At 46.4% G+C, this 25,713-nt stretch overlaps 1 protein-coding gene and 1 long non-coding RNA gene across 4 annotated transcripts; one reads left to right on the top strand and one right to left on the bottom strand.

Moving 5' to 3' along the window:
• Positions 1–497: 497 nt before the first annotated feature.
• LOC107380907 (ATP-dependent RNA helicase DDX3X) lies at positions 498–19,518 on the bottom strand. Of its 3 annotated transcripts, none has more exons than XM_015952312.2 (20): positions 19,156–19,518; positions 17,929–17,968; positions 15,062–15,109; positions 14,914–14,973; positions 14,071–14,256; positions 13,828–13,930; positions 13,633–13,746; positions 13,442–13,541; positions 13,236–13,371; positions 13,063–13,160; positions 12,609–12,707; positions 12,350–12,510; positions 12,140–12,284; positions 11,925–12,069; positions 10,724–10,774; positions 7,531–7,712; positions 7,326–7,443; positions 7,095–7,248; positions 6,899–7,023; positions 498–6,804 (listed from the first exon to the last, which is right to left on the bottom strand). In XM_015952312.2, the coding sequence occupies exons 1-20, from the start codon at positions 19,198–19,200 to the stop codon at positions 6,725–6,727; spliced, it is 2,190 nt and encodes a 729-aa protein (XP_015807798.1). In that variant the 5' UTR covers positions 19,201–19,518; the 3' UTR covers positions 498–6,724. The 3 variants fall into 3 exon arrangements, with proteins under 3 accessions (XP_015807798.1, XP_015807795.1, XP_015807799.1); XM_015952309.2 differs by having other exon boundaries at positions 14,053–14,256; XM_015952313.1 differs by lacking the exon at positions 10,724–10,774 and having other exon boundaries at positions 14,053–14,256; positions 19,156–19,517.
• A 2,019-nt stretch (positions 19,519–21,537) lies between these two features.
• Positions 21,538–22,034, top strand: LOC139062660 (uncharacterized). Its single transcript, XR_011516232.1, has 2 exons — positions 21,538–21,877; positions 21,956–22,034. It is a non-coding gene; the product is annotated as an uncharacterized lncRNA (long non-coding RNA).
• The last annotated feature ends 3,679 nt before the right edge of the window (positions 22,035–25,713 follow it).

A 25,713-nucleotide genomic window follows, 5' to 3' on the forward strand; every position in this document is an offset into this window, starting at 1 on the left:
TGCATTTTAGCTGGTTTAGAACTACTTATAGTCATAGGGCCACTGTTTTATTCCTTTTGACTCATTCTGTCTGGTATTTGTACATTTATAAAGCACTAAGGTAATCTGAATGGCTGCCCAGTAAAGTGTACATCTATGAATGATGTTTTAATGATTTTCAGAGAAACGTCTGTAATCGGTCACCTGAATGCAAGCCAACATGTCAATGAGCAAAAGAATAAAAGGGTTTTATTATGAATGTTCCTGTGACTGCAGAGTTCCTACAGCTCCACGACCCCGTACAGGTGTACGATCTAGACCCATCCTCTGGTCAACGCATGAACCTTCCAAAAAGCCCTCTGATTGGTTGGTTGGCTGGTGCAACAACACGTGCACTTTTAGCCAAATCGTTTCACTATGAAAACAAAAAAAGGTTAAACTTCAGGCTGGTTTTGCTTTTCCAAACTTCTATAGAAGGAACTCAAACGTAACAATGAAGAAACCAATCAAAAGGCTGATCACATCTGCAAATTCAAACCTTTATTTGTGGTAAAATCGGAATAGTTGCACAGTTTTTGTTTTTATCCTTTTTTTCTTCGTGCAGTGCTCGTCGTGCACAACAGCTAAACTAATACATAAAGCAAATACTAACTACCAGGCTAGTGCTACTGCTGAGTCACATCGAGGGTCTGGCCAGCAGCTCTAGAGTCCGCTGGTCTTCACTTCTTTCCCCAAAGACCACCTTCTTTAGGAGAAACTAAGATGCCGTTAAGGTTTGCTCAGAAACAAAGACATTTTTTTTCCTGCCTGGCCAGAAACTTCCTGTGACAGCACTAACACGCTGCCGCCTGGAAAACCACAACAACAGAGCAATAGAACCACAGTTAATTCTGCAGGATGAAGACTAAAGACGGCCACTTGCCAGACATTCACAACGAGGGTTTTCAACAAGGAGGAAAGTGTCGAGATTTCAAACAGAAAAGAAAAATGAAACAGAAAACTGACTCGGGGAGAATCTGGATACACGTTTCAGTTTTTTTTTTGTGGTTTTTTGTACTGCATGTTGCTTTTTTATAAAATGGTCTTTGATCATAACATTTTTAATCCAAACCTTGGCATATTTAGTTGTTTTTCTAATTTGTTTGCCAATTATTAACTGCTCCTAACGGACGATCATAACGTAATATTTAGGCGGCAGAAGAACCCGTTGCACCAACAGGTTTATGGATCAGAAATGGGACTTTAAAGGTAACATGGTTAGGGTGCTTCCCTTCGTATGTCACAGCCGGTGCCTTACCTTCAGCTTCATGCAGCACGGAGTCCGTTTTAAACACCAAGACTATCCTTTAGTAACGTTGGGTTTGGAACGGAGTCCTGTTCCCGACCATGAATGTGAAAAACGTTCTAGTTTCTGATGCAACTGGAGAAAATGGGAAGTTTGAGGTGTTACAGGAGCAATGTGCCCGGGTGGTGGTCCGTTGGCTGATTTTGGCACCAGTAAGAGCAGAAGTCAGTGACACACGCAGCTGAAACACCCTACTCATCTTTAACATTAAAAAGCTCACACTACCCCAGTAAAATAGAAATTTTCACTCATACCAATGACATTCAACATTCAAGTGCCAGTGTTTTTGTTTACTGTCTTTTGGTCAAGTCACTTTGTAAAATATCAACTTTTGCGTTAGGCTTATAAAAATAAATATTTCCCAGAAATGCTCGATAAATCACACAAACTAGCAGCGAAGGTAGACTCGAGAACTCCCGAGTGCAAACAGCTGAATCCTACAGTTGCTGGTAACAAAACTCCACCTGGTCCCAGAAAACAAAGTAAAATCAAATCATAAAAACAACAGTTTCATACCTGGAAGAACCTTTCCACACAACACACACACACACACACACACACACTCACACTCAAACCACATTAAACTGTGGGCAACTCCTCGCTTTGACACCTGGCTGTGCTACGCTGCAGTCAACTTCGGTCATACAAACCTCTCAGAGGTGAGAAGGACGTGTGCTACATAAGACTCAATGTAAACAAGCTTTAAGCTAACAGCTTTTCCTGTCAAACTGTTGGGATCTTAAATCATTTTACAACAAAGAGGCCTGCGGGCCGCAGCAATGGGAGCATAGCACCATTATTGTTCTTCGTCTCTTTAAAAACACTCCTGCTAATAACTTAGTGACAGGATCACAACCCTTAACTCGGCCGTCCGCTCTACGTGGGCTGGGTATCGCCACCAATTTAAGGCATCGACAGGTTTTTTTTCTTTTACAAAGAACTTTAAAACTAAAGTGCTGGGTTTGTAAAGGAGAGCAGAAGGAATGAACTGACCGTGCTCAACGTGGTCCAAACAAATCAGATTTATAATACAGGCACTCTCAGAGTGGAAATACAACAGATCTGCTAAAGATTCTGCATAGGTACATGTAAACGCCAACACGACAGGAAGGAACACGCTAGGAACATTAGCATGTTAGCGCTTCCCAATGGTTTAGCTTGTATTTAGCCTTGCCACGTAGTTTTGGACTTGGATAAATATGAAAGTTTTAGATTCAAACTGCAGTTAACACCAATGGACAGACAGTAATGCAGAAAGCTGCTCGAAATGTGACACTAATGGTACGAAATGATTCAGTAGAAGCCAGGGATTCTCGTTAGAAATTGTGCCTGGGTTGTTAGGTGTGACTGATCTGTAGGTGGCTTTTTCATGTGGTCGTACCACTGCTACCTAAAGAAGTTTTATATTTGATGCTGAACTTAATCCTCTTTAAAACAGGAATTCTGGGCACTGGCCGTTAAACATGACCCGAGGTAATGTCCTTCTGGTTTGAGGTAGTCAATCTCTGACATTCACATCTACAGGTTTCAAGGTGCAAAACGACTGATACTTTAGCTTTCATACCTTTTGAATGAATGGTTAGACTTTAAATCCAAGCGAACAATACCCGGCTCTAACCTCTGTGTTATTGAGTTAGTAATTCTGTCGTTGCAAGGCACATTTCTAAAACTCAAATGTCCAGCTTGTTAGCATGTTAAAAACTAGCAAACACGCTAACGTACGATGGTTGGTTAACATGCAATTATGCCAAAGGGTAAAGATTGATATGCTAACCAACTGACAAGTCGATAAGTACAAGCTAAAAAGGCTAAAGAAATCATGGGCGGTTAGCATGCTCACAAGCTAATGTGAGTAGTTATGCTAACAAGCATTCGGATTGGCCCAAACTCAAATTCTTAGAGCACCAAGTCAGAACAAGTACAGCATAAATTTACTTCATTTCACTTTGGTTGAAATTCAGAGCTCAGGTGTATTTTTAAAGCGGGTCGATTTGGGAAAAAGTTGTTAGAAGTTTTCCGTATTTTGGGATTGTTTCGGTAATTATAACCAAAAAGTTACGGGCAAAGAAAAAGCCAAAGCTTATTGCATGTTTGACTTCTATTTGAAACTAGTAACATAAACGATACAAAAGTTAGTGTAAGTTTTATCTACAATTACAAATTTAAACTATATTCAACACAAACTGCAGCCAACGATGCGCTAGTCCCTTCACTGCCCTCTAGTGGTCATTTGAAGGCACAACAACGGCAACAACCTGCAACGGTTTCTATCACTGTTTACGTCCTCTAGTATTCTAATGGTCAGAGTGGCTCGACAGAAGCACACGAGTGAATTATAGTGAAACAGCTCTGAAGAATCAGTAACACGAGGACTCAGTGGTGAACGTTATACCTACATTTAACATTCATCAGCCCGTTTACCGTTTTCTTCTTTAATTCTGTACGACCTGGGTTGGAGGTTCAAAACGTAACGATCCAGATGGAAAAACGGAACTATTGTTTAAACTTAACATTTTCTTCCGAACTGATTGTCATTTGCAACGTATTGTTCTTGAACAGATTCAATCATCCTCCTGGTCGTTTGCTCACTAATAAACTTAAGATGGAGACTATCCACCATTGCTGCAGGAGGAAATTGAATATTTGCTAACGAGCCCACAGGGTTAAACATATTTGGCCAATAGATGTTAAAATGACTCATTAAACCACCTCAAACCTTCATGGCTTCTAATTTCAATTCATTAAACAATTTCAACTACAATGATAAACCTTCACGCTACAAGAGCTGATCTTCTGCTGAAATGGAAATAACGCAAAGTAACTGTTTTTGGTGTAATTACAAATCGATAGAAACTAAAGAGACATGGTGGAGTGTGCTGTTCCTTTCTCCAACAGCTGTCTTTAAGCTTAGCATTAAAACACCTCTGGTACCACGTGTTTTCTAGAGATTTGCATGATTTCGTGACTTGCCATCTGTGTGAATCTTATTAGAAAACTGAAAAAGCTTTCTAATGTCCTCGAGAACTGGCTCTAAAGAATGACTGGACAGTTTTAGTAAGTACTCTTAAATAAAACACAGGACAGTAAGGTCTGACAGTAATCACTAAAGCCTGCTGATTTACGTCAATCTGCTTCGTAATTTTAACTACTTGACCAAAAAACAACACTTGCATATGTTTTATTGTCTTGGTCCAGCTTTGTCATGAGTCAGAGTCAGTGGGATATTTGACAAAGACCTGCATTAAAAGATTATTGTTGTTTTTAGCCGTTTACGTGTGAAACTTAGCTCAAATTTCCCACTGAACAAAGCCTACCAGACACCGTCTGGCCATTGCTGAGTGATCAAACAATAACTCTCCACGTCTAATATTTGACATTCGTTTTCTTCTGGAAATTACTTTTTTGCTGAAGAGTTGAATATTTACATTGTTCTAATAAAATGAACAGGTCCCCACTAGCTAGGGGATTTGGACCGTTGAACTGCCCGAATATACGAGATCCCGTACGTCCAATCTGGGATGAAACACGGACGGAGGTCTCTTAACCACGTCAGGCCGGTGTTATGCCACGTTTCCATCAGCACAGTTTAGCTGCTTTTAGACACCCCAAACTGGGCTGAAGTTTAACGGAACGAGCAAAAAGAGAGAAAAAGCTAATGCTTAATGATTTAATGTAAGAGCGGCTGTAATGAGACGGCCCTGAAAAGCGGTGAAAATCAAGATTGGTACAACGAAACAGAGACTGCTCTAAACCTTACGAAGAACTTTGGCTTGTGAGAGAAAAGGGCTAAGGAACCAGTTTGTGCTTGATCACAGTAAACGGCTAAGATGTGCTCTGAATATGTGGCATCACACCCGTGGAAAGCCCCAACCATCAGTTATCCCGTTTTTCAAACCCAGACCTCGACGATCTCAGGGACTAAATAGAAACTGCTTTAGATACGGCTCTTTGTTTAACTCTCCAGGATAGAGTGAGCAGAAAGTTGATCAACTACTTTTTCTTTTTAAACGCGTTTCCACCAACAAGATTTTACAAACAAGGTGGAGAACGTTTGTGGTGGAAGCAGATCCGGTTTCCCTTCAGCATGGCGGCACCAAGAGTGTACACCCCGATAACGCTCCGACCGGATTCAGGAACAGGATGTTAGGATTACAGCAAGAAGGGCCGCTACACACCAGGGATCTGGACGACGGAGGCTGAGAGGAAACCAAACGGCGAGCTCCGCGCGGAGCTGCAGACGCAGGTCGAGTGAGCCAACCCGTTCCCCAAACACCATAAAACCACATGCCTACAAATGCTTCAGTGGTTCCATGATTTGGGGAAATGGACTCATCCCGTTCTCCCGATCAGGAACTGAATCGACTCCTCATCAGTTTTGAGTGTTTTAGTTTTGGATTTTGCCAAGGTTTGATTTAGTTCAATCCTAGTTTGTTTCCTTCCAAATGGGAGCAAAGAAATCCATGTTTGGACCCACACATGACTTCGGATATAGATTTATACATGTACATATATTCTTTTTGGTAACCCTTGGCCTATACTCATGGCCAGTGATGTATTATAGTGATGAAACAAAGGTTCTTATTTTAAAAGGCACAGTACAGAAACAAAGGAAATTCCATAATGTTGGTTCATAAATAAACTCAAGTCTTAAACCAGCTCTGGTTTCAGTGCTAGTGGGAAACATTTCCGATGCCGTTGTCTCCAGCAGATCCCAGTAACTTTGGTTTTCCAAAGGGTGGAAAAGTTGTGGCTCCGCCCACGTCTCCGTCACAGAAACAAAGGAGTCATCGGCATATTCCAATGTCAGAATTTCTGCAGACAATTTGACGTCTACGCATATTTTTATGTTTTCCTTTATCTTTTAGAAAAGTTTGTGGCCGGTAATTTACAACATGGCCATGCATTAAATACACGGATGAAGTGAAGTTACAGCGGGACAAATGCAGACAAACACAATGAAAACTCAAACTGAAGTGGTAAAAACAAACGTCTGCCCTTTCTACAGCGGCCCCCTCACCGACGGGCTCTCAGAACACCGTGAACTTTAATCGGTTATTTTCTTCTGGGGGAAAGTCACCAAAGACCAAACATGGCAGCTATCTGGACGCCAACACCAATCGCCGTCCAGGGCTGAAACGTAACCAGTTAAAACTCAAGCTCCCCTCTTTAAAAGTGGCCTATTTCAGGATTATGAACTAAGAAGATGAACGCACAGGAAAACTCTAAAGCTAATAAAAGGCATGACTGACTGGAGATAGGAGGTTTATATAAATGAGTATAAATAGTTTAATAACATGCATGGAGGCTTCAGGGACGTGACAAGACAGATGGGATGTAGGCGAGTGAGCAGAGAAATGATGGAGAGGAGCTAAAGGAGGAAAGAAGAACCAATGAAGACACCTAGTTGCCCCACCAGTCTACTTGAGAGTGCGAGTAGTTGCCGCCGTAGCCGTCGCTGGTGTAAAAGTTGCCAAAACCACCTGAGGAGGAAGAGAGAACGTCTGAATGAGCTCTATGTTTAGTCCATCTGCAGCTGATTCAATCTAGAAGTTGACTTTTGGCTTCGACCCTCACCTCCACCAAAGCCGCGGTTTCCCCCATGTCCTGCCTGGCTGCGTCCTCCACGTCCCCCGAACCCTCCTGAGTTTCCTCCAGCAGCCGTCTGACGATAATCACGAGCTCCAAAACCACCAGAGAACCTTGTGATTGAGTCAAATGCAGAATAAACATGGCTGCTCTAGAAGCACACTTTGTTTAAATGTGTGTGCACCTCTTGGAGCGTCCTCTGTTGTTACTCTTGTGCTGGTGTTCATAGGCCAGACTCTCCAGCCACGAGGGCACTTCCTGTTTGGCTTCGACCAAGATGTCCAGCAGGTCTTTAGTGATGTTTCCATTTTTATCGTTGAAGAACGACGTGGCCAGTCCTACAGATGATCATCAGGGTTAAACACACGTGGTAGGCGCCACCAGCAGCAGGTGTGTGGAGGTTTGGATCACTCACCCAGGTTCCCAACACGTCCCGTACGTCCGATACGGTGGACGTACTCCTCGATGTCACTGGGCAGGTCGAAGTTAATCACGTGTTTCACGTTGGAGATGTCAAGACCTCGAGCTGCAACCTGAGAACACGAAAACAGAAACTTTAAATCTGAAACTATCGCTCATCCTGGTTTACTGTGATTCAGCTGGACTCGATCTTCACTGACCGCTGTGGCAACAAGAATGGGGCATTTTCCTGATCTGAACTGGCTCAGAGCCTCCTCCCGGTCTCTCTGGGAGCGGTCACCATGGATACTGGTGCAGGCGTAGCCCTCCCGGTACAGGAAGTCCTCCAACGCATCTGCTCCTTTCTTGGTCTCCACAAACACGAGAGTCAGCGAGTCCTTACCTGGCGACCCAAGAGAAGACAAACAGGAATCAAGTCCATCAGCCAGAACCAGTCCCTCATGTTCACTTCACAGGCCAGCAGGTGTTGCTCTACCATATTACGGACCCGGTTCAGAGTGACCACAAACCTTTAGAAGTTACCTCAAAATTCCACTACCTCCGCTCCGGCACGAACTCCGCAGCAAAATTGGTCCCGTTTTAGTCAATCAGAGCTGTTCCACTACTGCGGCCGTGCGGCGCAGTGCGGCACCCGCCGTTCCGCCATCCGACAAAAATAGGATCGATTGTATTTTTGCTGGACGTCGGAGCACCTCCGCAGTAAATGGACAGAAATCACAACCGCCCAACAGGAAAGGGAGCAAGCACAGCTTTCGTTATTTCACAATAAATCGATAAACAAAAAGCGTTTTTTGTTTCATATGCACAGGTTTAACAACTTTTAACAACTACCAATGGCGGTTGAACTTTAAATGCACAAAAGTAAGCCATAAATACAGTTTCTACTATCAAAGTAGTCGCCCTTTGTTGATCCAAACACTGCTGATCTCTCAACACAAATGATGGGCAGATTAAACAGTTCATTTCGATGCTTCTCCCACACAACGGGTGTTTGGATCCAACTTCCGCGTTTATTGCTCGGACTGTATCGCAAGATCTCCAAAATCCCGCACATGCCTGTTTGCGCACCTCAGGTCTCCGCACCGGAGCGGAGCCATTGTAGAGCGGGTACCAGTAAGAATTGAGTTCGGAAGCGAGCGGCAGCGGAAAGCGGGGGCGGAGCGGAGATGGTGGAATTTTGGGGTTAGACCAAGGACCAGGACACACCAAGGAAAGAATGTCATTGATCTGGTGGGGGAACTCAGAAAGGCTCATTTTGATAGCGAGGAGGAGTCAAACAGGCTTTTCCGTGAACCTGGTTATGGACCTGGGCAACATTTATCACACTAAAAGAAGAAACATTGCTTTGCAACTTTCTCATCTTTTTAAATCCTTTTCCTGAGCCAGTATGTGCTAAAATGACCCTTTACAGGGTTAATGAAGGGCCACCCAGCCCCTGCTGTCCCCCGTGGCCAGAATACCACTCTTGCAACTTAAGAGTGGCAGTCCGGGCCCTGTTGGCCTGAGTAAAGTGGAGCTGACACGTGTTGCGCTGCAGTCTGCTACCAGCACGTTTTAGATCGTGAACACAGCTGATTTGTTTAATGTAGTGATGAATCCCTCCTATAGACACTAATGAAGCCTGGGAGACATTTCAGCTGTTAGACTACAGTGTTAAAAAAACAAACGCACAGAGAGGAGCTTTGATTCTACTAAACACTAGGGGCTGCTCAAAGCAAGCCAAACTGCCTAGTCTCCCTTTAAATGTGAAAACATCCGAGTGGGACAAAGCCTGCATCTGGATAAATACTGTCAGGGCTGTTCTCTGTGGATTTCTGATTATCCAGAGTTAAAGACACTAAAGGTTTACTCTGATAGGAGGCAGAGCCGAGGGCTTTAGTTTACATGCGACTGACCAGATTCTGAACAGTTGAGCAATAAGAGCAGAGGGAAGCAGCTATGGAAGCTCAGAGGTCTAAACAAGAAGGAACTTTATGTAAAACCCTTGTTAGACTGTAGAAGTCATTAGCCGCGTTTCCACTTTAGAAGCTCCAGGTTGTTTCTGGAAGGGAGGACGAGGACAGGGACAAGACGATGGTTCTGTCCTCTCAGCTCTGTCAGGACTTCCGCTCATCGAACGTTTCAGCAGTGAGTGACGTCACTCATCCTAACCCATCAAAAGACGAAGACATTACAGAAGATCGAGGGAGCAGCTGAGTGACGCCAGTAAGTGACCACTCCCAGTATTATTTCCCACTGAGTTACAACCAATCAGCATGAGTTAGCCACAAGCCCCGCCCAGCGAGTCTACCGGGCCATTTCAGAGTACGTACTCTAATGGGCCATTCCCATCTGTACCGGGTCGGCCCGGGCCGGGTAGCCCCAGTCGGCCCCAGCCTGGCCCGGTTGATTCCACACATCCTTGTCTTAAGCCCATGTGGGCTGATTCTACCCACCAATCAGAGGCTTGCTCTAATGGAAGGTGTGAATTTGCTGTCAGCAGTGGGTGTGTTGGCCCTGGTCGGCCTGAAGCAGACCCCCTCGAGAAGAGGGCTGAGAATGAGCCTTGGTTGGCCCGGAAAAATACCAGGCCACCCAGATATGTAAACAACCTACGCTACCCGGCCCGGGCCGACCCGGTACAGATGGGAATGGCCCATAAGGCAGGTACTCGGGCGGTCCCTGAAACGGAGACACACTCATACCGCGACGGTCAGGATAAATCACCCGGATGTTCCGACAATGGGAACAGGACTATTACAGGAAATTATGGAGGCCATTTTTATTAAATGACCCACCAGTGAGTTTTACCCTCCTCCTTTCTTAAGCACTACCACATAGCTGCAGGGAGGGGTGGAAGTGTGTATCGTTCAGAAGAAAAGACAAAATTAGAGCATGCAAAGCAAAATGCAAGAGTTTTCATCTGTTTTGTGGATTAACGTGTCTCCGTGATCGTTTGGAGCTGGAATGAAAACAAACTTCTGCCTCAAACCCAGACTGGGGTGTTAGGATGAGTCTACAGCACCACTGGCCGTCTCAGTCTCCAGCGGGACGCATGCAGGTCCGCTGCTTAAACGTTCTCTAAAATAAACACAAAAGGATGTGGTGCAGATAAAAAACAGCCAGAAGACTAAAAGGCTCCATGCAGGATCAGCTGGAGCTCTGATGCAGAGACTCCGGTCTGGACCAGTCTCTCCATCAGGCTCCGGGTTGGACATGACACCACAGACAGAGTGCACATGGAGATGTCACTTCAGAAAACAACAACAGGCATGTGTCATCTCAGCTCAGCAGAGCCGACTAATGGAATGCGGCTTAAACGAACCCAAGGGCTCTTCAACTCATAGAAAAACAAAAGAAAACGCTGGAATCAAGCAAACTGATGAGAAGTTGTGTCTTTATGGTGGATCTTACCAGGTTTCTCTATGCTGTCTCCAGTACTGTCCTGTACCTCGCTGGGGATGACTTGGGACGAAACCACATCAAAGGTTTTATATCTAATCCTCCTGATTTTACGGCTTTCACTCAACTAAACTTTGTTTTGATGAAAGCTTGGTCTATGCTTGACACATTCACTTTCCGCTTGGTGATGCGGCTCGCGGATGGAACGCGCTTCACAACTCGCAGCGTTTCTGGTTCATGCGGCTTGTCTCTGCGGTGAGCCAATATTCTCCCAAACTGTAGGGGGCAGCATGGCAGCTCTACGGCATGCATCCAACACTACACCGTAGTAGAAGTAGAAATTACTGTTGTTTATAACAGTTGTTAATGAAAGTTGAGAGCCAACTCAGCTCTTTTAGAATTGGTGGAGTGTTCTTGTTTCCACCAGGATCACCGCTTTTCCGTTTGTTCCCCTTCCTTGCCTTCACACATCGGTCCCTCATGTTTTTTCCAGCATTTTTTAACAGCGTCCTCGTCTTTTCCGACAGTGCGAGCTATTGCTCTCCAAGAATTATTAACATGTTGACCACGGTGATCTCTGAGAGCTGAATCATACAAACATCTGTATTTATGAACTCTGCCATAACTAGTTCTTGCCAGTCCGCCATGTTTTTCCGTTCGACCGTCCGCGTGGTTAGAAAATTTCCTAGGTGCGCGGTGCGGAAAGTTTGGGCCGTGCAGAGGCCAGGTGGAGGGGCGTGGTTGTTAAAATTACGCAATTTTGCAGCGCGGAGCCGTGCGAACCTCGCGGACGCGTCAAGCATAAACCAAGCTTGAAACTGAAGAGAAAAATCATTTCCAGGTGAAAATTTGCTCTTAAGAGACTGACCAGACTCTCCCAACTAAATCCTGCTGATTAAGAGGGGTGTTTGGTGGAGCTGATGGACGTTACACTGTGCTAAAGCATGACACGTAGTAATGTAATGGCGTGGGATGTGAGGAGAACAGAGGGACAACGGCAAAAAGACTGGAGAAAGAACGTTGGTTTGGGTGGAACAGTGTGGAACTCTAGGAGATTATTTGGTAAACTGAGATTTGAGTCAGACTTTTGTTAGCTGGATTAGAGCAAATAACACCTGAGGAACAGATTTGATGGTCTAGTGACCCAGAATCAGCAGGTTCTCCTCATCACAACATGCAGGTTAGGTACTGGTGGCGGCTGAGAGGAGCTCACCGGTGGCGCTGAGCAGATCCAGGAGGAAGGACCTCTTGTCGCTCTCTTCCACCCACACCACTTTCTGCGTGATGTTCTCCGAGGTGGAACCCACTCGGCCCACGGCCAGGAAGATGTAGTCCTCCAGGAAATCCCTGGCTAGGATCTGTGAGGAGAGCCAACGTCAGACTGGTTTAACTGGGACTAAGCTGGTCAGAGTGGCTCTACAAACCCACCTGGATCTCTTTGGGAAACGTAGCGCTAAACATCAAGGTTTGCCTGATGCCCTTGTGAGGCATGGTGTCCTGCTCCACGATCCGTCGGATCTGCGGCTCGAAGCCCATGTCCAACATCCGATCGGCCTCGTCCAGGACCAGGTAGCTGAGGAGGAACTGAGGTTAAAAGAGTCTTCACCTTCTAACCAGCGCCTGTAGCTCATGTCTTACTTGCAGTGGTCCAGTCCGATCTTGCCTCTCTCCATCATGTCCACCAGCCTGCCGGGCGTGGCCACCAGCAGGTGGCAGCCTCTCTCCAGGTCTCTGATCTGCTGGCCGATGTCGGCTCCTCCGTACACGACGCAGGGACGCACTCTGGAGCGGTAGGAAAACTAACACACACACACTCGGTTAATGCTTTTCCTTTGTGTCACTGTGTGTGTGTATGTGTGTGTGTGTGTGTGTGTGTAAGAGAGATGTTTGGGCATACCTTCCGGGCCTCATCATGAATCTGCAGAGCCAGTTCTCGGGTCGGAGCCAGCACCAGGGCTATGGGGTACTGCTTACGGCGCCCGTACTTCCCGTTGTCCTGAAACACAAAGTGAGCTTCAGCTGAAGCCAGCGCTCCGTGAGGAGAGGTGGGTCCACAGACCAGGGAGGAGGCCGGCACACCTTTACCTGAGAGACACTGAGCAGTTCCAGGTGCTACAGAGGACTCTTTACTAGTCACTAAACCGTTTTGTTCACAGTAAAGCTCCTGAGATCACCCAGTGGTCTGAAAAACTTAAACCAGATGTGAACGCTTCCCCACACGGGTTCTGAAGCACCTGATGGCGTTCCCATGGAGAAGGCTTGGACTTCTTCACATTAACAGAACTACGTTTTCGATTGACCCCGGCACTAGAAAGCAGAGAAGCATGACTAGACGAGACCTGCCGTCCTACCTGTCCAGAGGCTTTGGTGGCATTAAGAGCTTCTCCCGGTCCATCTGTGTAGATCTGACTGAGGATCGGAAGCAGGAATGCTGCGGTTTTTCCAGAGCCTGAAAACACAAACTCATCCAGCAGCATGTCCTACAGACGTGTGACCTGTTGGTTTAGTTCCTGGCGAGTCTTACCCGTCTGGGCGCAGGCCATCAGGTCCCTCTTGGACTTGACGATGGGAATGGCGTATTTCTGAACAGGTGTTGGTCTGGTGTAGCGGCTCAGAGCCACGTTGCCCATGATGATCTCGCCCATGTCTACATCCTGGAACTGTTTGACCAGCGCGTTAGAGCAGACCGCCCTGCGGGGATGTGCGATTATGTAACGAGCAGCGGCTTACGCTCTCGATGTGATGAGGGCAGTTCTGTCCCGTAGCTTCTACTGGGATGTCATCGTACTTCTCAAAGTTTATCCCGGTGTTGCTGGCGGAGAACAGGTCGCTGCAGACGCAGAGCAAAGGAACCGGGAGTTAGACTCCACCTCCACCCCTGGTCTCCTGACACGCAGGAGCTGTGAGGTTAACAGACTCACTGTTCAAGGCGCTCGTTCCGAGGAAGCAGTTTGGACCAGTCTCCGTCGTCTCTGGCCTCCTCCACCCAGCGGCTGTTCCCTCCCCCGTTGCCACCGAATCCAGCTTGGTCAAACCTGCGAGCCGTGAACAGAAGCACAGCTGAAACAAGCTCGACGGCTGATGCTCTAGACCTACTCTCAGCCTCCCTGACCCACCTTCCTCTGCTGGAGTTGTCTCTGTTGTTGAAGAAGGCAGACTTCCCTCTGCTGTTGCCAAAGCTGCTGTAAGCGTCCTTGGCAGCGTTCCAGCCTCCTGTGTCTAACCGGAGACAGAGAGCATTCATCGTTAGGATGTGGAGCAGCGCTACGGCCGGGCCTTTCAGCTGAAACATGGATGAAGCTTCGGTTTGGTTTAGGAGCTCGGTCCAAAGCCAACCCCACCTTTATTGTCGTACCCACCAAAACCCATAGGCTGTGCTGGGTTGATGGGGTTGAAGACACCACCCCTGTTGCCGCGGTAACCGCCTCCTCCGACTCCCCCACGTCCCCGCTCCATTCGAGGCGGGCCGCGGTTGAAGGAGTTCCCAGCCATGCGGTTGTCATGGTAGCCGTTCACAAAGTTGTTACGGGTTGCATCCCATCCATCTGAGGAGAAACCAGGAGGTGTTAATCCCTGCATCTGCTGGATTATCAACCACCAAAGGATCATTCTACAGCTTTGATTCTTGTTTTGCGTGTTAAATGTTTTATTACAGTAATTACCTCGTTAAACCATAAAGCTACAGCTGGATTTTAATCACCACTAAACGACTCGACTCTGCCCCCTGCTGACAGAAAGCAGTGACCTCTGGAGGCTCTGCTTGAGCAGAAGCTTAGTGATGGAAACCTGCGTAGGCCATAAGAACCATCTAGTGCGCTCTGCAGGGTGCAGCTTTCTGTAGGCATTAGCTGATGCTCTTATTTTGAAAACCTGCATCTCATCATTCCTGGTGTGTTTTCAGCTAAAAGGGAAAAATCTAATTTAGTTGTTGGGATTTGAATGATGAGCCCAAAACATGATCAATCAATCAATTTCCCTCTGGGATTAATAAAGTATTTTTGAATTGAATGATTATTATTTTTATCCCAAAAACAATCTCTGCCACCTGTCGTCTGTTTTTCAAAAATAAATTATTCTCCTGGAAGTTGGATTAAGTGTTTATAATAAAGGCGAGGTCACAGTGGGTAAAATCTGTCATTGTCTCTCCTGGAACTGACGTTTTTAACTCCTGAGCAGAAACTCCTGCACCGAGAGTCACTTACAGTTGGCTGCAGGTGCAATGGTGTATGCCCCCTGTCGTCCAGCAGCAAACGCATTTCCTACTGCAGAGCAACAGGTTGTTGTTAGTCTGACATCATCAGCAGCAACATCTATTCCACTGACTGATGGTACCTGGACCCACACACTCACCATTCTTGGATGCATCTTTGTTCCGTAAATGTGGAGGAATATATCGTCCTGTGATGACAAAGCCCTGCATTAATGCTGTTATATCAGAATTATTAGTGCAATTATTGATTATAACCTGAGATCATATCTGAAACTAGATAAGAGCAATAGCCCCGCCCCTCTTGGGTAAAGACAGGTGTTTACTAACAAAACGCTGAGCCCAAATAACTCAACCAGTCATGGTAAATGATCACAGCAGCCAAGAAGAAAATGTGCGATATGAATTAAACCTTTTCTCCACCCGGTGACCTGACGGCTCACACGGCCCACTGGAGAAAGCGTTTATCACACACGCCACGTTTTTCCTCGATAAAGTTTCTTAACGTAGCTAATTGGCCACAGAAAGCAAGCAAACGATCATATTTCATGACGGCTTAATCAGTATCTGCACATGTTTGGATCAGTAAGAAAATGTAGTTTTAAATCTGGGACATCAGCTGATTTACACCTTTTGATTGCACCCAAAAGGGGGCGTGGCCAACTGATACAAATGTATGCATTTTAAATGAACTGAAACCAAATACACAGAAGCAATTACTTTACATGAAATGCTTTTTCAGGTGATTCCAAATCCGTTTGCATCTAATAATGAATAATAAAAATGTTCCTCTGTTAATTTCCAATTAAAAATATCATATTTTATGACATGTTAACTCTGTGGATCAGTGATGCCAACTCCCGTCCCCGAGGGCCGATATCCAGCATGTTTCGCCGATCCTCTGCTTTAGCACACCTGATTTTATTCAGCAGGTGATTAGCAGGCTTCTGGAGAGCCTGACCCCTACTTTCCCTCGGGCGTGAAACCAGGCGCGCAACGTAATCATGATGTTTTACCCATGGGCTCATTCCCAACCAGGACTAGAGGTGTGAATCTTCACTTTTCTCCCGATTTGATTACTGGGTCAACGATTCAATTCGATATCCTGATGCATCACGATTATTACATATTGATTTGTTTTCATCTATAAATAGAATATAAATTTTTTAAATTGCTTTTTATTTTTAATCAAAAACGTAATTGACACAACCTGCCATCCCTCAAAAGCTCTCCACTCACAACAGGTTAGGACAAAACATTTTAAACTTTTAAGATTTAACAAAGTAAAACAGTCTGTTTCCTCGTTCAACACCACGCCTCAGGCTGAGAAAAACACGCTTTGCAAAAACTCACAAAATCTAAAAAAGTACTGAAAACCTACAGGACACATAATGTAATAATAAAATACTTAATGAGTTCATGTATGAGTGTTTAATGTATCTGAGAAGCGCTAGAGTCAAATATTTATGCCACAGTTGAAGGGTGTCAGAAATAACACCAAATGAAATGTTTGACTTAAGTTTGTTATTTTATTTGAACCCAGTGGTTCATTTCTGAGATGTTGGAGAATGAATCAAGTTCTGTTTGATGCAGAAAATAATAAAATATAATAACACCAGCAGAAGGCTGTGGGCTGGAATATTATTTAATTACCCAGCTGATGGATCTCATTCACTAACCAGCTAACTACAAACCTTTCCACTAACCTGTCCTGTGGGAACCTCACCATGTGACCCTCATGTCCATGCTGTCTCTGGAGGAGCAGATAGGAGACAAGACCTCCTGTAACCTAAAATGAACCAAAGCTTCCTCCCAGTTTCTCTTTAAGCTGAATTTAACATCAGTTTATCATCATGAAACAAAATGGAACAAGAACTTCTATCTTCTATTTCTCTCTTCTTTTAACTTCTCCTTGTCCCTAAATACAGACGATTACAGTGCAACCGCCATCACTGACCCCGCCCCCTCCCCAAGACCGGATCTCCCGACATCACAGCACTCGGTCTGACTGAGCGCTTCCAGGAGAAACAATCAAATTATGAAAATAATACATGTTTGGAGCAGCGTCTCTCTCTCTCTCGCTCTCTCCGTTGCTGTGCGAGCGAGCCGCATGACAACCCACTCAATTAACATAATTCACAGCCCAAATCAAACTGAACCGGTCTGGCTGATTCGGGTCTGGTTTGGTCTCAGATTACAACTCAAGCGCTCAGCCCTGCAGTACCACATTAAGGCGGAATGATACTTGGTAAATGTGGAGGACACTCACTCTGACAGGTATGGATGCTGCGCTGGTGCCGCCTTAAAAAAAACACTACATTCCACTATAATCGATTATGGCGTACTCTTCTACGATGCAGAATCGTTTATGTCAGCATCCCGATGCATCGATTGATTATTTTCCTCAGCTCTAACCAGGACCAATTCTGCTACCTAACGAGAGCAAAAGCGTTCCACACAGCTGATCCCGTGAGAATCACGGGAGAATTGCAACACCACATGTGATTTCAGAAGTCCACAGATAATACGCAAGGAGAAAGACCGCCGCCTGCATCAAAAGGTCTGGTTTATTTCCTGTTGTTTACATCAGCTACGTGGGTTTTACAGGAAATACCCACATGTGACTTATTTTGAAAGTTTCCGATTGTTTCACACTGCTTTTTTGTTTGACTTACTGTCTGGCATGATCTAAACTGTGAAGTTTGATGTGTTTTGGATGCGTAGCAGGAAAAAATGGACTCCAAACGTAATGATAGCATCCCCTCACTTCTGGGGCGCATCCAAAACACTACACTTGGCTGCCAGTGGAGAGGAAATATAACGGCGGCTAAATGCTGCGTAGTACGTGTAGCGACAATTTCACGTGCAGTGGAAAGAAGGGGAAATGTGCTGAAGAACAGGTGATGTGTGTTTACCGGCCCTTGGGGAAGGGAGTTGGGACCACCGTTTTACCCCATGGGAACATTTCAAAGGAAAACAATGCCGGCGTAAACAGGCTTACTGTTCGTACCTCCTTGTCCATCCGGAGCACTCAGGTCTAGGACAGCGAGCTGGGCAAACAAAAACATACATTATTTATCCAGCAACCCAAAAACAAACGCTGAACCCAAACGCACGGTCTAAAATTTGACACACCTGACTTTCTCCGCCTTGTAACTGAATATTTACTTTCATTTCAATTTAAAGGGCTGCAGAATGCATGCAAAAAATCCTCAAGCAACATAAATGAACTCAATTTTTAAAATGCAACTCCAACAATTATTTCCAACTTTAAGCTCTGGTCTGAGCACGCTGCTGGAGACAAAACATGCAGACATCCTTTAATGGTGAGGCCAGATGGATGCACACAGTCACCGTTAATCAGGATTAATGAGACCACACTGATGCTGGAAGGTCTGGCTCACTGCTGCAGAGGAACAGTTTATATACTTGATAAAAACATTGTTGTTTCCTTTAAAAATGCACCGCAGAGAAAAGGATCCGATTTTCCTTTTGATAAAATCTTATCGCTGGTTTGTATTTATTTTGCACCCCGACAGGTTTTATTAGCGTGCATAATTTTTGCACGAACATTTTGGCCGTTTGATTTAATCAGAATATCACTGAAGAACACGCAGTACTTTTCTGCCTGTATCAACTGCCTGACCAGACGGCTACGTTACTGGTGACGCAGGAGAAAATGTCTTTTAAACGCGGCTGAAGACCTTAAAGACCATAATTACAGCATAAAGGTTCAAACCCGGTGATCTCATCTATAAACCCCGTTTCGTCCGTTTTTCACGTCCACCAACTCCATCCTTCCATTTTATCATTGTTTAGGGCTGAAGGGAAAAACGCAGTGAACATAATTGTTCTAGGGTGCGTTACATTTGCTCACTCGTGAGCGCCGATGTCACAATTCCGGTGTAATTCCTAAATAAATTTTCTTAAAAAAAAACACTTCTCGTTTTCAATACGAACTACCTCAATTATTTAAAAAAAATGAGCATAATTTTGAAGAGGCATGCAAATATTACTTACACTCTTGTACCCCAAAGCAGCAGAGAACATCAAATATTCATCTAGTATCCGCGCGGCGCTACGTGCGAGTATTCAATTGAAGCGCACCCATGCTACATAGCAAGATAGCACATCGCTAATGGCTTTTGGCTAACCGGCAAGCTAATGCTTATCCCTTCTGTTGTCCCACTTTGCATTAAACATTTTTGACACACACAAAAAAAACGACGTCACTTACCTGCTGCTCTAGACCGTGGGCATTTTCGACCGCCACATGACTCATAACTATTGAATATGGAGGAAAAATGGTGGCGTTGAAAAAATAACCTCTTTGTTTGCCGGGTTTGATGTTGTGTTTTTTAGGCTTCTGTGCCTTTAGCGCATTTACGGAGGTTACGACAAATTGACAGTTATTTCACGGGCTTCAACGGATAAATTTAGCTCTGCAAAATGTTATTCTCGAATTTAAAGTGATGGTGAAGTCCAGTATTTTCGCTTCAAGGATGGTAATTATTGCAAACCCAGCTGCGTCGGTTTGCTCTTCAGCTGAGGCAGACGAGAAGCCGACGCTGTCATGTAGCCGTCAAGCTAGCACCCGGAAAACATGACAGACATCCGGTTCTTTCAAATTAAAACACTTTAACAACGGAAATGTGTTTTTTGGGAATGCATGTAAAGTTCAGACCATTGTTACCAAATGCATACTTAAAACCCAATTTAAATATGTCTAACAGAAAATGTGTAGCAATATTTGTGTACATCACTAAACTGTGCAATATTGAAAACTGCACTCAGCCTGTTTGTTTGTTTGAACACGAAAACGTTTTAAAGGCATCACGACCATGTACCATGCAGGCAGAGATACTAGTCAGCAACAATCAGCAAACGCATCTTGCTTGAACTACATCCATTTCCTCTTTTCCGGTTTGTTGTGATGTCAGCTTGATTGCAGCATCCAAAATGTAATTAATTGTGGTATCGCGAGATTTTGCATGTTTCTCGCGATACCAACATTCACCTAAAAAGTGTATTATTGTTCCAAAGGCAACCTTTTCTACATCGGAGAGCTTTTTAGAAGTAATTGCAGGTGTGCATTTTTATATTTTTACTAGTTTTGCTCTTTGTTGAACCGAACATTGTTTCTTTTCAGCATTATTTTCAGACAAGTGTGATGAAACCAGGGCTGCAGATTTAAAATTTCTGGGAGTAAATGTCCTTTATTTCAGTGTGTGTGTGTGTGTGTGTGTGTGTGTGTGTGTGTGTGTGCACTTGTCTTTAATTAAATGGACACATTTTGACTTTAGCCTGTAGTGTGTGGACATTTCCACATTGTAGGGACATGTGGCTGGTCCACACAATGCAAAACAGTCTGATACTTGGTTTTAGAGGTTTGGTGTGAATGAACGTTTAGTTTGGGTGAAGGTAGGGTTAGGGTAGGGGTTTGGTGTAGAAAGAAAAACAGAAAAACAAAACAAAAGTAATTTTAAAGCAGATTTAATTTTTCTGAGGCTAAATTGATGCTGCCTGTAATCACAGTTTGCTGTGTAAAATTCTAACAATGTTAATTAGGTAATTATGAGTAAAACATACAGATAAAATGTGGAAAAACAACTTATTTTCATGTACTTAAATTCTATGTTTATATTTACAACAGCAGGGACAGCAGTAGCTGAGGAAGCAAAGAGGGTTGTCCAGCAGTCGGAGGGTTGTGTGATAGATCCTGGCTTCCTGTGGGGAGTGTTGCTATTGTGCCCTTGGGCAAGATGTTAAAGTTAAAGTCCCATTAGTTGTCACAGGTGTGTGTGCGAAATTTGTTCTCCGCATTTGACCCATCCCCTGGGGGAGCGGTGAGCTGCAGACACAGCCGCGCTCGGGAACTATTTGGTGGTTTAACCCCCCAATCCAACCCATTAATGCTGAGTGTCAAGCAGGGAGGCATTGGGTCCCATTTTTCCAAAGTCTTTGGTATGACCCGACCATGAATCGAACCCCTGATCTCTCAGTCTCAGGGCGGACACTCTACCACTAGGCCACTGAGAAAGGTGTTTAACCCACATTCCCTGCTGGTGATGAATCAATGCAGCTCATCACCACCAGTGTGAATGGATGAATGACACACTAGTGTAAGGCACTTTAGAGTTCTCTGACTCTGAAAGGTGCTATTCAAATGCGGGTCATTTGTCACATTAAGCCTTTTAAATTAACAAGTTTATAGCTCACAGGTGGCCATTTCTTACAGAAAACATCCATCCATCCATTTCTGGACCCGCTCATCCACAGAGGGGGTCCTGTGCCCGTCTCCAGCAGGCGGGGTACACCGAGGATGGGTTTCCAGTCCATCGCAGTTCAGAGAGTAAATGTAGCTAATTTTACGTTCTGGTTTATACAGTCTGTGTTGTGAGCTGGGAGGTGAGCACTCCACACACACCATGACATCACCTGGCTTGTGAGTTCTGTTTTCAGGAGAGAGAGCAGCAGCTGCAATCGATCAGCTGATCAGTGGGTGGCCTTCATAAGGAGGACGGAGGACACTGCTAAGCCGCCGGATGATTACGCCTACTGGTAGAGTCCCAGCCACAGTGTTAACTCGATTTTGAAACCTTGACTTTGAGCTGTCGGAACTTAGACTTTGAACTTTGAAACCTTAGCCTTGAACTTTAGAAACGTGTTTTTTGCTAGCGATCTTTTGCTCAGATTTTGTTCTCGTTTTGTCTCAGGCTCAGTCATCTTTCCATACACCACCTCCTCGCTGAGACCTTTTGGATTTACTACTCGACCATACTACGTCTGGACTTCACTCCCGGTTCCCGTCCTCCTCACGACACTAACTGCTCCCAGCACTACAGGCTCTCTCTCTCCTTCCCTCCGGTTGTAAAACCTTGCCGATCTTCATCACCCCGGAATACTCATTCACTCTCCCAGCTCACCCCTCCCTGGAGATCCTCCACCACGCTACAGCTGTAAGTCCTCCTACCAAACTCATCCTCTACCACACTACAGTTTCAATCAAGGACTCACCTCTGTTTCCCTTCCCTCAGACGCTGCTCCCGTTTACCCATTCACTGGATTTCCAGTGCACCCTAAGTTCTAGTTACCAAATAAATCTTTATTTTTTCACATCCTGCTCCAGTGTGTTGATTCTGCATGTCTTGGGTTAAATCATTACCTCAGACCATGACAGTCTGTGCTGTTAGCTAGTTGCTGATGCTACCTGTTTAGCTTGTTGATATAATCTTGTTGAACACAGATAATTGAAGTAGATTGAGTTTTAGTAGTTATGTAGTTGGTACTCCTCCTTGAACCGTCACCTTATTGTGGTGAAGGAGTTTGAGTGCCCTAATGATCCTCGGAGATGTTGTCTGGGGCACTTTGTGCCCCTGGTAGGGTCTCGCATGAAAAAATTGGATTTAGGTGAAGGGTGAGACAGAACAGTTCAGAGGATCTTTCATGGATGTAAATACAAAGAGTCAAAGTACCAAGCCCGGAGGGTTACCGGGGTCCCACGCTGGAGCCAGGCCTGGGGTTGGGGCCTGTGAGCGAGCGCCTGGTGGCCAGCCTTTTGCCCATGGGGCCCGGCCGGGCCCAGCCTGAACCGGATACATGGGCTCATCCAACTGTAGACCCACCACCCTGCAGGAGGAACATGAAGGGTCCGGTGCAGTGTGGATTGGGTGGCAGACCGAGGCGGGAGCCTTGGCGATTCGATCCCCGGACAAGGAAACTGGTTTTTGGGACATGGAACGTCACCTCGTTGGCGGGGAAGGAGCAGGAGCTTGTGGCAGAGGTTGAGCGGTACCAGCTAGATATAGTCGGACTCACCTCAACACATAGCATTGGCTCTGGAACCCAAGTCCTTGAGAGGGGGTGGACACTCTCCTTTGCTGGAGTTGCTCCGGGTTAGAGGCGGAGGGCTGGGGTTGGCTTTTTGTAAGCCCCAAGACTCTCTGCCTGTGTGTTGGGGTTTACCCCGGGGGACGAGAGGGTAGCTTCTCTGCACCTTCGGGTCGGGGAACGGGTCCTGACTGTTGTTTGTGCTTATGGGCTAAATATCAGTTCAGAGTACCCACCCTTTTTGGAGTCCCTGGGACGAGTGCTAGATATTGCTCCATCAGGGGACTCCATTGTCCTGCTGGGGGACTTCAATGCTCACGTGGGCAATGACAGCTTGACCTGGAGGTCAACGGGGAACGGCCCGCCTGATCTGAACTCGAGTGGTGTTTCGTTATTGGACTTCTGTGCAAGCTGCAGTTTGGCCATAACGAACACCATGTTCGAACATAAGGATGCCCATCGGTACACTTGGTACCAGGGCAGCCTAGGTCGCAGGTCGATGATAGACTTTGTAGTCATATCATCTGACCTGCAGCCATATGTTTTGGACACCCGAGTGAAGAGAGGAGTGGAGCTGTCAACTGATCACCACCTGGTTGTGAGTTGGATCAGATGGCAGGGGAAGATGCCACATAAACCTGGCAGACCCAAACGCATAGTGAGGGTCTGCTGGGAACGCCTGGCAGAAGAACCTGTCAAGACGGTCTTCAACTCCCACCTCCGGCAGAGCTTTGACCACGTCCCGAGAGCAGTGGAGGATATTGACTCCGAGTGGGCCTTGTTCCACTCTGCGATTGTTGAGGCAGCTGTTGCTAGCTGTGGTCGCAAGGTGGCCGGTGCCAGTCTTGGTGGCAACCCCCGTACCTGCTGGTGGACACCAGAGGTTCGGGGAGCCGTCAGGCTGAAGAAGGAAGCCTACAGGGCGTGGCTGGTCTGTGGGTCTCCGGAGGCAGCAGACAGGTACTGGATAGCCAAGCGGGGTGCAGCAGTGGCAGTTGCCGAGGCAAAATCTCGGGCGTGGGAGGAGTTTGGTGAGGCCATAAAGAAAGACTATCGATCACCTCCAAAGAGGTTCTGGCAAATTGTCCGGCCTCAGGAGAGGAAGGCAGCAACTCGCTCACACTGTTTACAGTGGGGATGGGGAGCTGCTGACGTCATCTGGGGCTATAGTCGGACGGTGAAAGGATACTTTGAGGAGCTCCTCAATCCCACCTACGCGCATTCCGAGGAGGAACCAGAGCCGGGAGACCTGGGGATGGACTGTCCAATCTCGGGGGCAGAAGTTGCTGAGGTAGTCAAACAACTACACAGCGGCGGAGCCCCGGGGGCGGGTGAGGTTCGCCCTGGGTATCTCAAGGCTATGGATGTTGTAGGGCTCTCGTGGTTGACATGTCTCTGCAACATTGTGTGGTCATCGGGGGCAGTTCCTGTGGAGTGACAGACGGGGGTGGTGGTCCCCATCTTTAATAAGGGTGACCTGAGGGTGTGTTTCAACTATAGGGGGATCACACTCCTCAGCCTCCCTGGAAAGGTCTGCTCCAAGGTAATGGAGAGGAGGGTCCGATCGATAGTTGAATCTCAGATTGAGGAGGAGCAATGTGGTTTTCGTCCTGGCCGTGGAACTGTAGACCAGCTCTATACCCTTGCAAGGGTGATGGACGGGGTATGGAAGTTTGCCCAACCAATCCACATGTGTTTTGTGGATTTGGAGAAGGCTTATGACCATGTCCCCAGGGTCACCCTGTGGGGGACGCTCCAGGAGTATGGGGTGGATGGCTTTCTGTTCAGGGCCATTCAGTCCCTTTTCAAGAGGAGCCTGAGTTTGGTCCCCATAGCCGGTAGTAAGTCGGACCTGTTCCCAGTGAGGGTTGGACTCCGCCAGGGCTGCCCTTTGTCACCAGTTCTGTTCATTACCTTTATGGACAGAATTTCTAGGTGCAGCCGTGGTGTGGAGTGTGTTGAGTTTCGTGGCAGGAGAATGTCGTCTCTGCTTTTTGCGGATGATGTAGTCCTCCTAGCTTCATCCAGCTCTGACATTCAGCTCTTGCTGGGTAGGTTCGCGGCCGAGTGTGAAGCGGCTGGGATGAGGATCAGCACCTCTAAATCTGAGATCATGGTTCTCGACCGGAAAAGGGTGGCTTGCCAACTCCGGGTCAGAGGAGAGGTCCTACCTCAAGTAGAGGAGTTTAAGTATCTTGGGGTCTTGTTCACGAGTGAGGGTAGGAGGGATCGGGAGATTGACAGGCGAATTGGTTCGGCATCTGCAGTGATGCGGACGCTGAGCCGATCTGTCGTGGTGAAGAGGGAGCTGAGCCAGAAAGCCAGGTTCTCGATTTACCGGTCGATCTACATCCCAATTCTCACCTATGGTCATGAGCTTTGGGTAATGACCGAAAGAACAAGATCGGGGATACAAGTGACCAAAATGAGTTTCCTCCGTAGGGTGGCCGGGCTCAGCCTTAGAGATAGGGTGAGGAGCTCGGACATTCGGGAGGGACTCGGAGTAGAACCGCTGCTCCTCTGGATCGAAAGGAGTCAGTTGAGGTGGTTTGGGCATCTGGTCAGGATGCCTCCTGGACGCCTCCCCGGGGAGGTGTTTTGGGCATGTCCTGCCGGCAGGAGGCCCCTGGTTTGACCCAGGACACGTTGGAGAGGTTACATCTCCAATGTGGTCCGGGAACGCCTTGGGGTCCTGCCGGAGGAGCTGGTGGAGGTGGCTGGGGAGAGGACGGTCTGGAGCTCCCTAGCTGGGTTTCTGCCACCGCGACCCGGATAAGCGGAGGAAGACGACGACGAGACGACGATGTAGTTGGTATATGTGACCAATTTGAGTTAAGTGTTGTGTTTTATCTCAGAATAGTCTACGGGGTTAGCTTATGATCACTTGTCTCCAGCAGAGGGCAGAAAAATCCTTCCTCTCAAAAGCCAGATATGTTACCGTTTCTGTAGAGCTCATTCTACTGAA

This window comes from Nothobranchius furzeri, chromosome 14 (genome assembly GCF_043380555.1).
Source record: "Nothobranchius furzeri strain GRZ-AD chromosome 14, NfurGRZ-RIMD1, whole genome shotgun sequence".
NCBI lineage: Eukaryota > Metazoa > Chordata > Actinopteri > Cyprinodontiformes > Nothobranchiidae > Nothobranchius > Nothobranchius furzeri.